Here is a 13147-nt window from a genome sequence, read left to right as displayed (position 1 = left end):
CTGACTGTATCTCGTTGACATCATAATGCTGTACGAATGTGTTCCATACTCGAGTCATCCGGGGGATAAATGATCTCTCTCTCTCTCTCTCTCTCTCTCTCTCTCTCTCTCTCTCCAATATCACCTCCACAACACTTCACAATTACCAAGTTTGTCAACGGAAATACGCTGGTACGAAAGCACCCAAACGCCCTGATTCGCAATCACGCCTATAAGCAAACACGCTATACGCAAATACGTAAACATATTACGCAGGTGGGAAAACAACATCCAAGGGTATAAGCAAAAGTAATCGCCAACGATACCTTCCTCCTTAATTCTTTTGACATCTTTATCTACTTCTCTCCTCACGTTCCCTCCCCAACTTCCCTTACCTCCCTCCCCTCTCTTCCCCTCTATTTTCCTCCCTTTCCCTCCTCTTCCTTCCCTTTCTCCCCTCTAACCTGAAAATAATCGCCTCATATCTCAATGTATTCGACCCTGGAGATTAAATTTGAATCAGGTACGTCATTACATGGAGACTCGGCACTCAGGTGCTATACACCTGAGTGTTTGTGAAGTTAGCACCCGCGGGGCGACGCTGCACTCAACACTCATTCGCGGAATAATACACAAACACGTGTGCTTTGCATTATCTCTAACGAGTGGGACGAAAAGAAATCGAGAACGTGAGATAGTGAGGGAGGAAGAGAGGGAGTGAGAGAGTGAGGGAGGAAAATAGAGAGAGGGAGTCAGTTTATTCAGATACAGATACACATCAATACAGTTATAGAAATTATCATACATAGTAACATATGGAAGAAATCACACTAAAACGAGTGATTGCAAATACCAAAAAAATACCTCAGCGAAAAATGGGAAATAAAACCTAAGCGCTTATGAATGTTCTTTCACACATTCCTCTGAAGATGTGTCTGCAAGCACATGAAAGCACTTAGGTTTTTATATCCTATTTTCACTGTGCTATTTTTTCATAGTAACGTGTTTGTAAATTACGTAGTGTGGGCCAAAAAAGTCGGACCAAGTGACTTATTTCCAAGGAGATGGTGATAGCAAGACCAGCTGACACATTTCAAAACAGAGACCAGTTCATACATAGAGTCAGAGATACATAAATATAAAATTCTACAGAAAAAGCAAGTATCCAACTATCACAGAGACAGTTTAGAAAAAAATACATAAATTTTAAAGATACCGATGGAGGAGAGTTAGAAGATATAAATAGAAGAAAGTTAGAAGACTCAGACATAGGAGAGTGAAGAGTAAAGGAAAATATAATAAATTTAATAAATTTCTTACTGTCCTATTCAAGTAGATATCAGAGAAAAAGTTAACAGAAACATATCAGTTTAGGGCATATATATCAGAGTGATGTATAGCATAGTTATGCTGCCATAGCTACCACTCTGAACACAGAACACCATCAGCATAGCTGAAGGTGTTCTGTGGTTGATTCAGTCACCGATTCAGTCACCCGTCGCTCTTGACTGGTCAGCTGAGTCAGTCAGTCACCCGTCGTTCTTGACTGGTCGGCTTAGTCAGTCAGTCACACGTCGTTCTTGACTAGTCAGCTGAGTCAGTCAGTCACCCGTCGTTCTTGACTGGTCGGCTTAGTCAGTCAGTCACCCGTCGTTCTTGACTGGTCGGCTGAGTCAGTCAGTCACCCGTCGTTCTTGACTGGTCGGCTTAGTCAGTCAGTCACCCGTCGTTCTTGACTGGTCGGCTGAGTCAGTCAGTCACACGTCGTTCTTGACTGGTCAGCTGAGTCAGTAGCTCACCCATCGCTCTTGACTGGTTGGCTGAGTCAGTCAGTTACCCGTCGTTCTTGACTGGTCGGCTGAGTCAGTCAGTTACCCGTCGTTCTTGACTGGTCGGCTGAGTCAGTCAGTCACACGTCGTTCTTGACTGGTCAGCTGAGTCAGTACCTCACCCGTCGCTCTTGACTGGTCGGCTGAGTCAGTCAGTTACCCGTCGTTCTTGACTGGTCGGCTGAGTCAGTCACCCGTCGCTCTTGACTGGTCAGCTGAGTCAGTCACCCGGCGCTCTTGACTGGTCAGCTGAGTCAGTCACTCGTCGCTCTTGACTGGTCAGCTGAGTCAGTCAGTCACCCGTCGCTCTTGACTGGTCAGCTGAGTCAGTCACTCGTCGCTCTTGACTGGTCAGCTGAGTCAGTCAGTCACCCGTCGCTCTTGACTGGTCGGCTGGGGAGCAATTTGAAGGAGAAAAGAAATCATAGCCAAAAGCGTTGTACTGCCTTTCATGTTGGTCATTCAGCTGAAAGAGTAGTGAAGGCTCGATACTCCGTCAGGTAATCGCTACATGATCACTGACCCATTTTGAAGTTACAAGCCCAGCTTGTTCTGATTCACCACCACCTCTGATTCACTACCACTTCTGATTTACCACCACCTCTGATTCACCACCACCTCTGATTCACTACCACTTCTGATTTACCACCACCTCTGATTCACCACCACCTCTGATTCACTACCACTTCTGATTTACCACCACCTCTGATTCACCACCACCTTTGATTCACCACCACCTCTAATTCACCAGCATCTCCGATTCACTACCACCTCTGATTCACCACCACTTCTGATTCACCACCACCTCTGATTTACCACCATCTTTGATTCACCACCTCCTCTGATTTACCACCATCTTTGATTCGCCACCACCTCTGATTTACCACCATCTTTGATTCACCACCACCTCTGATTCACCACCATCTTTGATTCACCACCACCACTTCTGATTCACCACCACCTCTGATTCACCACCACTTCTGATTCACCACTACCTCTGATTCACCACCATCTCTGATTCACCGCCACCTCTGGTTCACCGCCACCTCTGATTCACCACCACCTCTGATTCACCACCACCTCTGATTCACCACCACCTCTGATTCACCACCACCTCTGATTCACCACCACCTCTGATTCACCACCACCTCTGATTCACCACCACCTCTGATTCACCACCACTTCTGATTCACCACCACCTCTGATTCACCACCACTTCTGATTCACCACTACCTCTGATTCACCACCATCTCTGATTCACCGCCACCTCTGATTCACCACCACCTCTGATTCACCACCACCTCTGATTCACCACCACCTCTGATTCACCACCACCTCTGATTCACCACAACCTCTGATTCCCTACCATCTCTGATTCACCACAAGCGTATATATAGAGCTTCGCGTAACTTATCCAAGTCGTCCAATTCACCGATGGCGTATATACAGCTTCCAGCAACTTAGCCAACTGTCTCTAATTCAGTATTGGTCAGGATTAGTCGTCAGTGGGAAGCAATCTCTGCCGTCTGACATTTCCTGGGGGGCTTATCCATTCTCTTAATATTCATTAAGGAAATGATTTTCTTCCAGAGCTAGTTGATAGTGATACTGGCCTAGTAATGGTGATGTCAGTTTAGTTATAGTGATACTGTTTTATAGTGACGTTACTTTATGGTGATGCTGCTTTAGTTATAGCGATGCTGCTGTATGGTGATGGTGGTATATAGTGATGCTGCTATATAGTGATGCTGCTACATAGTGATGTTGCTATATAGTGATGTTGCTTTATAGTGATGCTGGTTTAGTTATAGTGATAATGCTTTATAGTGACGTTACTTTATGGTGATGCTGCTTTAGTTATAGTGATGCTGCTGTATGGTGATGCTGGTATATAGTGATGCTGCTATATAGTGATGCTGCTATATAGTGATGTTGCTTTATAGTGATGCTGGTTTAGCTATAGTGATAATGCTTTATAGTGACGTTACTTTATGGTGATGCTGTTTTAGTTATAGTGATGCTGCTATATAGCTATGCTGCTATATAGTGATGCTGGTTTAGTTATAGTGATTCTGGTTTAATTATAGTGATACTGATTTAGTTATCCTAACCCTGGTGCAGTTATTGTGAGATTGATTTATTATACATACACTAGCTTAATTATAGTAACTCTGGCTTAGTTATAGTAACGCTGAGTGATAATGTATCCGGCTCACCACATCGTTCCTCACATTGGAATTATAGTTTATATGAACTCTATGAATATTTTATCATAAATTTCATGAGTTTGTGACAATGAATATTATATTTTTTATGTATGTGCCCAAATAGCCTCTCAGTAGAAAGGTGGAACGAGTAGGATGAGGAAGTGACGGAGGCAGCTTTAATACACAGTTTCAAGAGGAGGTATGATAAGGCAAAGGGTCAGAAATTAGTAATGTAGGTCGACTTAGTTTAGGAAGTAACGTCAGAAGCAGTGTATTTTGCACAATGTGATTTACAGGCCAAGAGCTGTTATCCTACCTCAGCTCGTCTTAGAGCCCAGCTCTACTTCTGTATCTTTGCTACACGTTTATACCCAGGATGCTACCAAAAACAGTCGTTTAACACTCACGTTATTTTACTGGTGAGTGAACAGGGCAGAAGCAGCAGCAGGTTTAAGGTTTTGTCCAGCCCGGGAGTCGAAGCGGGGGCTTCTCTTGTGAGCCGAATTTCAAATTCGACTCTGGGAAAATAACTCGGCGAGTAAAGACACACTTAACTCCATTCCCAAAGTTTCTCTACCGTCGGCTTCGTATCTTCTTAGCCTAATAATATATAAGTAAATATTCTAAACTATTTCCATAAGATTATACCAGAGGCGCGAGGTCTTCAAAAGGTTTCTATCAGCATGTTACTGCAGTTACCTCTTTATCACATCATACTCGAGCACAAAGCAAGTTAGTCTTCTCATAATTTACGTTTCTAAAATTGCTCCTTAATAACATTACATTTTTAGTCAAAACATTGCAATCTTCCTGGACTCTTATCCTCCTCTAACAGACGGTTGCATTATTCTGAGTAAGATCAAATTAATACGTATTCCTGAGAAGTATGCAGATCCTCATAGTGAAGCTAGTTCACTTTAATAGCATTATTATGCACCCGTACCCATTCTGTGGTTACTAGTGGAAAGATTACAGAGGCGCAATCTGAGTCCAGCGACCAGAAGAAAGAACCATGACAAGCGAATTACCTGAAATTAAGCATTCGACTTTATAAAAATAAAATCTAATGCAAAGTGTCATGATGGCTTTCGCTGATTTTCAGGCAATATAAATATGAATGGAATATTAAATTAAAACAATAAGATAATTACAATTAAATCGTTATTTAACAAAAGCAATACAATGATCTTTATATATATATAAATCAGTAATACTGAATCAAGGAAGCGATGGGACACACATTCTGTGTGTGTGTGTGTGTGTGTGTTTGTGTGTGTGTGTGTGTGTGTGTGTGTGTGTGTGTGTGTGTTAGTAGAAAGGAATAAGCTAACAATACGAGAGAGAAGAAACAGTAAAGAAAATGATTAGTAGATTTCTTAATGATGAGCATGTGAATATAAAACTAGCACTGATGGTTGGCTTAGAAGCAGGAATGATCAACATTACAGTGCCGGTGCAAACCCGATGTTGTGTGCAATATGAAAGCATGATGTGCAGAGATTGTGAGGTAGTGAACCGGAGCGGCAGAGAGGGTTCATTACACGTAAAGAGAAGAGTAAACTTTAAAGCAGACCGGACTGGGAGTAGTGGAGTGTGTCTGATACCTGTATGAAACATGGAGGTGTATGATACCTGTATGAAAAATGGAGGTGTCTGATACCTGTATGAAACAGGGAGGTGTCTGATACCTGTATGAAACAGAGAGGTATCTGATACCTGTATGAAACAGGGAGGTATCTGATACCTGTATGAAACAGGGAGGTGTCTGATACCTGTATGGAACATGGAGGTGTCTGATACCTGTATGAAACAGGGAGATGTTTGATACCTGTATGAAATATGGATGTCTCTGATGCCTGTATGAAATATGGAGGTGTCTGATACCTGTATGAAACAGAGGTGAAAATATGCTGGAAAAACTATTTAACAAGCTATATTAGGCTAATATTAGAATAAACATATTATATCTAGGAACATTTATACTAAAACATTTAAGAACGTCACCACGAGGAACATTGATCGCTCAAAATAAATTAATCGTTAACGAGGTGTATATACCAAAGATAGTTATTGACGGTCATTACAACACTAGACAATCAACGAGCCTTGAGTCGCAATTGTTGAGATGTGGCAGCAACTCTCTCAAGGTAATTCGTCACTCAGGCACACCCCTGGCTCAGTAGCACTGACAGACACACCCCTGGCTCAGTAGCACTGACAGACACACCCCTGGCTCAGTAGCACTGACAGACACATCCATGGCTCAGTAGCACTGACAGACACACCCCTGGCTCAGTAGCACTGACAGACACACCCCTGGCTCAGTAGCACTGACAGACACACCCCTGGCTCAGTAGTACTAACAGACACACCCCTAACTCAGTAGTACTGATAAACACACCCCTGGCTCAGTAGCACTGACAGACACACCCCTGGCTCAGTAGTGCTAACAGACACACCCCTGGCTCAGTAGTACTGACAGACACACCCCTGGCTCAGTAGTACTAACAGACACACCCCTGGCTCAGTAGTACTAACAGACACAGCCCTGGCTCAGTAGTGCTAACAGACACACCCCTGGCTCAGTAGTGCTAACAGACATACCCCTGGCTCAGTAGTACTGACAGACACACCCCTGGCTCAGTAGTACTGACAGACACATCCATGGCTCAGTAGTACTGGCACACACACCCCTGGCTCAGTAGTACTAATAGACACACCCCTGGCTCAGTAGTACTAACAGACATACCCCTGGCTCAGTAGTACTGACAGACACACCCCTGGCTCAGAAGTACTAACAGACACATCCCTGGCTCAATAGTACTGACAGACACACCCCTGGCTCAGAAGTACTAACAGACACATCCCTGGCTCAGTAGTACTGACAGACACACCCCTGGTTCAGTAGTACTAACAGACACACCCCTGGCTCAGTAGTACTGACAGACACACCCCTGGCTCAGTAGTACTAACAGACACACCCCTGGCTCAGTAGTACTAATAGACACACCCCTGGCTCAGTAGTACTGACAGACACACCCCTGGTTCAGTAGTACTGACAGACACACCCCTGGCTCAGTAGTACTGACAGACACACCCCTGGCTCAGTAGTACTGACAGACACATCTCAGGCTCAGTAGTACTGACAGACACACCCCTGGCTCAGAAGTATTAACAGACACACCCCTGGCTCAGTAGTACTGACAGACACACCCCTGGCTCAGTAGTACAGACACACCCCTGGCTCAGAAGTACTAACAGACACCCTTGGCTTACTAGTACCAACACACTTTCTGACTCAGTAGTACTAACACACTTTCTGGCTCAGTAGTACTAACTCACACACTTCTTTCTGGTTCGGTGTTTGATTCTCTCTATCTCAGTTTAAAATTTGATTTAAGATTGCTTGCCCGTACGGATCTATTTATGTCCCCCTTTTAATAATCTCTAGATTTAAATGTTACCACATCACTCCAAAAAATCCCAAGGCATTAATTTTGAAAGGATTATGTTTTTTTTTTTAAGTTTATATATAATTTTGTGGAGTGTACTCGAGCCACTTTGTCACTCTAATTTATTTAATTTTGGTATTTTTTTAACTTGTTTTAACTGTCTGGTTTAAATGTCTGATAACCGGGTTTATCAGGATTTTATAACTGACGAGGAAAGATGTAGGAAGGTAGGTGGTGATCCCAGCCTCAGGTGGTGATCCCAGCCTCAGGTGGTGATCCCAGCCTCAGGTGGTGATCCCAGCCTCAGGTGGTGATCCCAGCCTCAGGTGGTGATCCCAGACTCAGGTGGTGATCCCAGCCTCAGGTGGTGATCCCAGCCTCAGGTGGTGATCTCAGCCTCAGGTGGTGATCCCAGCCTCAGGTGGTGATCCCAGCCTCAGGTGGTGATCCCAGCCTCAGGTGGTGATCCCAGCCTCAGGTGGTGATCCCAGCCTCAGGTGGTGATCCCAGCCTCAGGTGGTGATCCCAGACTCAGGTGGTGATCCCAGTCTCAGATGGTGATCCCAGCCTCAGGTGGTGGTCCCAGCCTCAGGTGGTGATCCCAGCCTCAGGTGGTGATCCCAGCCTCAGGTGGTGATCCCAGCCTCAGGTGGTGATCCCAGCCTCAGGTGGTGATCCCAGCCTCAGGTGGTGATCCCAGCCTCAGGTGGTGATCCCAGCCTCAGGTGGTGATCCCAGCCGCAGGTGGTGATCTCAGCCTCAGGTGGTGATCCCAGCCTCAGGTGGTGATCCCAGTCCCAGATGGTGATCCCAGCCTCAGGTGGTGATCCCAGCCTCAGGTGGTGATCCCAGCCTCAGGTGGTGATCCCAGCCTCAGATGATGATCCCAGTGTCAGGTGGTGATCCCAGCTTCAGGTGGTGATCCCAGCCGCAGGTGGTGATCTCAGCCTCAGGTGGTGATCCCAGCCTCAGATGGTGATCCCAGCCTCAGATGGTGATCCCAGCCTCAGATGGTGATCCCAGCCTCAGATGGTGATCCCAGCCTCAGATGGTGATCCCAGCCTCAGATGGTGATCCCAGCCTCAGATGGTGATCCCAGCCTCAGATGGTGATCCCAGCCTCAGATGGTGATCCCAGCTTCAGTCAAGCAGAGTATTAGCTCCCAGAACACGATCCGCCCGTCGTTTTGCCTTTAATCGAGGCGCGCAATCAGTGCTGCCTACACCGGGGTGAATGGAGTATAGGAATTTTGTCAAAAGTGTTACTCCGCCCAATCAAGGATTGGAACCCTCTCGCTTGCCAGTCTCCTCGCCATTGCTAAAACAAGAGAACTGTCCGGGAAGGATCTAAACCTTCTCTTTACATTTATTTTCTGCTTATGGCTTTTGTGTGAATTGTTCCAACCATTTTATCATGGCTTTTGTTATTTGTGAACCACTATTATTCTGTTTGATCTTAGTCTTTTTTTTGTATAAAGTGTAAATAAACTTTTGCTGTTGAATCAGAGATCTTTTTGAATACCATTTTTTTTTTCTGTATACTAAAGGAATCGAGTCCTCTTTGTTATTGATTTTTTTAGGCGATCAATGGCAAAGTTCTAAATATTTGTGTCTGAAATATTATATATAACAAGGATGATAAAAAAAATATATATTATGCTTTAGAAATTTCTACTCCGACTTTGAAACAACGTGGAAAAATGTTTGGAGAGTTGCTGACCTGACGCCTTGATTAAATAATGACGCTGTCTCTCTCTCTCTCTCTCTCTCTCTCTCTCTCTCTCTCTCTCTCTCTCTCTCTCTCTCTCTCTCTCTCTCTCTCTCTCTCTCTCTTTCTCTCTCTCTCTCTCTCTCTCTCTCTCTCTCTCTCTCTCTCTCTCTCTCTCTCTCTCTCTCTCTCTCTCTCTCTCTCTCTCTCTCTCGGACCTTCATTATAACCTTCAATATACAAGCCTGAGCTCTGGTATGAAACTGTTAGTCTTGGTAGGTCAGCCTTACTTTCGGTATGTCAGCCTGACCTTTGGTACGGCAGCCTGACCTTTGGTACGGCAGCCTGACCTGTAATAAGTCAGCCTGACCTTTGGTATGCCAGCCTGACCTTTAGTAGGGGAAGTTGACCTTTGGTAGATCAGGCTAACCTTTGGTAGATCAGGCTAACCTTTGGCATGACAGCCTGGCTTTCGTATGTCAGCCTGACCTTTGTTAGGTCTACCTGATCTTAGCTACGTGAGTCTGACCTTTGATTTTACAACCGATTCCTCTAACTTTTTGGCGGATTTAAATTTCTCTCTCTCTCTCTCTCTCTCTCTCTCTCTCTCTCTCTCTCTCTCTCTCTCTCTCTCTCTCTCTCTCTCTCTCTCTCTCTCTCTCTCTCTCTCTCTTTCTCTCTCTCCTACTCTGTTGATCTCTTTCTTTCTTTCCTTCTTATTCCTTCCAATTTGTTTTTTTTCTCATTCTCTCCTACTCGTTCTCACGTCCCTAAACATTTTTTTTATCTCACGGTCAACAAAATTCACATTTATTTATCTCACAATCTACAAAGCTCACATTTCCTTATATATATCCCCAAAATTCATGTCCTCATTTCATGAGAGTGAACTGACGCAGCTTTCTCTCTAACCTCCCACTACAGGATCATCGTCACCAGTACACGAGCTGAGCATCAGGGAGTTGATGCCTTCCACTGAGCAGTACTTGACCTACGACGGCTCCCTCACCGTCCCTGCCTGCTATGAGACCGTCACATGGATTCTCCCTAATAAGCCCCTCTATATTGCCTTTAGCCAGGTATGTGGTGTTCCTTAATACCTGTGTGTGTGTTTTTTTGAGTGCTTGTGCGGGCGCGCGGTATTTTCCTTGCTTGAGTTGATTCATAGCTCCTGGCTCCGCCTGATACATATTACAGGATCCTGAAGAACTCTGTTAATTCACCTGAGTATATTTATATATACATTTTCTCCAGATCTGAATACTACATAGCTATGTTTATTTAGCTGATATGTGGCTCTGGTTATATACTTAGTATTACTGTATCGCTGAATAGGGACCATCTTCCTAGTATAAAATTTATTGCTCCTGTATTTCAATCTGTATTTTGTATCCGCTCTTCTCTCTACTTAGGTTTTATATAACATTACTTTTGCCGGGGTTGAAGTTCAGTAGCCACATGCATGAAACATCCTGCAGTCTGTCCAGATCCTCTTGTGTCTTGTTCTCCCAGTTTCTGATGCTTTTTGTGATCTAGGTGTGGAAGTCAGCTTACTTCTTATCTTCCTATCAAAGTGCCTGTAAGTTTTATGTATGCTTATCTGATAGAGAGAGAGAGAGAGAGAGAGAGAGAGAGAGAGAGAGAGAGAGAAACAAACAGACAGAATGTGAGTGTATCGCAGATCCAACAAAACAGAATATTAGAATTCAAGCGTGTCTCCACTACTGTATGGAGCGGAGACACTCCGGGATGTTTATAACGTGAGTTGACTCCACCTGACACTCATCTTGGATGTTACTGGCCACACTGTGACCTGTGGCTTGTGAGCTTTCAGCTCACAGGTCTACCATTGCACTGATGGTTGAACTTCCCAAGAGAAGAGCCAAAATTACATCAGGTCATTGAGAGAGAAGTCAGAAAGTATTTTTTTTTTTTTTGCCATTTGATAAATGGGGCAATCAGCTAACAGGTATCTGACCGCTAGCGCAACTTCGTATTTCTCTCAGAGAGACACCGGGGAAGGAATCATAACATGAGACAACGATCGTGTGTGTGTCTAACGTCTCCGATCCTCCGCCCATCAGATGGCTGATTAAGACTCATGTACAACACTCAGGTATCTTTTTCATGGTCTAGAAAATAAAAAAATGAAGAATGAGACACTTGTGCAACATTTGGGAATCTTTATTCTGAAAATATTCCGCCAGCCAGTGACTTCTTCAGAGAAGAACGGTGGAAGATGAGCAGTAGTTTGAGGTAATCAGTCCCTCAGCCTGGAGTAAATATATTCAGTCCATCAGTTCTTCTCTGTATTGGACTGATGAAGCCACTGGCTGGCGAAACGTTTCCAGAATAAAGATTCCTAAATACTGCAAAAGTCTTCCATTCTTTATCCTTATTTCATGTGCCTTATTCATCTACTTATCGGTTCTGTATTCCATTATTATAATGATCCCACAAAGTATGGAGGTGGAAAAAGAGCGACTAAACCCGCAATTACAGTATTACCTAAAATAGTCCGCCGATCACAGAGTCCTGCCAACAACGCTGCCAACGATCTCAAATGCAATGAGACAGCATCGAAAAATATTCGGAAAGGGTAACTCCCTGTAGGATAAGAGCTTTTAGCCAGAGTGCATATCAATGCTTTGTTGCTGTATATTTTGAGAGGACTTACTGGAAACCGTCAACAAGATTAAAGATGCTGCCAGAAGTAAGCTGAAGCTGAATCACGGCATTATGTCTGTGGAATGCGGCTCAGTAGACTAAACATATTCAGCATAACGTTTTATGGCTTCCGAATGTTGTTATTAGCAAGGTTTATAAACTAAAGAAGCAGCGATCACACTTGGATACCGTAAGCTCTTAAGTTATATGTCCTCTATCAATTTTTTTTAATGATTTTTTATGAATTCACTCGTATTTTGGTAAATACACTCACTATAAGTACACAAATCTCAAAATTTATTGGACCCATTTCAGTGGTTCTTTCATCACTAGCAGGGCGATAATCTGTAAAAAAGAAGGTGTAATATTTATAATTCTGCAACACTCCAAGGTTAAGTAGACGGAAACACGTTAGTCACACTGTGACTTTATCTATCAACTGTATTGCTAAAATATTATTGATCACTTCAAGTGGGGATGTGTGTGTGTGTGTGTGTGTGTGTGTGTGTGTGTGTGTGTGTGTGTGTGTGTGTGTGTGTGTGTGTGTGTGTGTGTGTGTGTGTGTGTATGTGTGTGTGTATGTGTGTGTAGGTGTGTGTGTGTGTATGTGTGTGTGTATGTGTGTGTGTGTGTGTGTATGTGTGTGTGTGTATATATGTGTGTGTGTGTGTGTATGTGTGTGTGTATGTGTGTGTGTGTGTGTGTGTGTGTGTGTGTGTGTGTATGTGTGTGTGTATGTGTGTGTGTGTGTATGTGTGTGTGTATGTGTGTGTGTGTGTGTGTGTGTGTGTGTGTGTGTGTGTGTGTGTGTGTGTGTGTGTGTGTGTGTGTGTGTGTGTGTGTGTGTGTGTGTACGTGTGTGTGTGTACACCTCTCGCCGGAGGTGAGGTTAACGTACATAATAATAAACCTTCACTACAGTTTATAACCTCGTGAAAAATAACGTAAAGCAACATTCTGGTGCAAAGAAAGAACCTCAACCTGCACATTACACCAAAAATCTTTCACAGTCATGAGAGCTTCATTTAATATTTTCAAAAGAAAAATCTGAACAACAGCCGTAAAATAACATTATATCTACTAAAAATAAGAGAGGTCCTTTTTTACCATTGCCGGGCTCTTGATCAAAGTAACTGGAGCCATACTCCAACCTCAGATTGAAGCTGATTATCTGTCATTCTTCAGGTGCTCTATGATCCGTACAGTGAATAAAATAATAATAATAATAATAATAATAATAATAATAATAATAATAATAATAATAATAATTATAATAATAATAATAATAATAATAATAATAATAATA

The 13147-nt window shown here is 43.5% G+C and overlaps 1 protein-coding gene across 1 annotated transcript in view; it reads left to right on the top strand.

Moving 5' to 3' along the window:
* The window catches only part of LOC128689735 (carbonic anhydrase-related protein 10-like), a 380908-nt gene that overhangs the window by 358984 nt on the left and 8777 nt on the right, over positions 1 to 13147 (top strand). The window contains exons 9-11 of the mRNA XM_070087647.1: positions 2350 to 2357; positions 7691 to 7701; positions 10099 to 10253. Of these exons, the coding sequence (XP_069943748.1) occupies positions 2350 to 2357; positions 7691 to 7701; positions 10099 to 10253 (174 nt within the window). The remainder of the gene's footprint in view (positions 1 to 2349; positions 2358 to 7690; positions 7702 to 10098; positions 10254 to 13147) is intronic.

This window comes from Cherax quadricarinatus, chromosome 22, assembly GCF_038502225.1.
Source record: "Cherax quadricarinatus isolate ZL_2023a chromosome 22, ASM3850222v1, whole genome shotgun sequence".
In the NCBI taxonomy this organism is placed as follows: Eukaryota; Metazoa; Arthropoda; class Malacostraca; order Decapoda; family Parastacidae; genus Cherax; species Cherax quadricarinatus.
The sequence above is the reverse complement of the archived record's forward strand: the minus strand, read 5'-3'. Positions and strand labels throughout refer to the sequence as shown.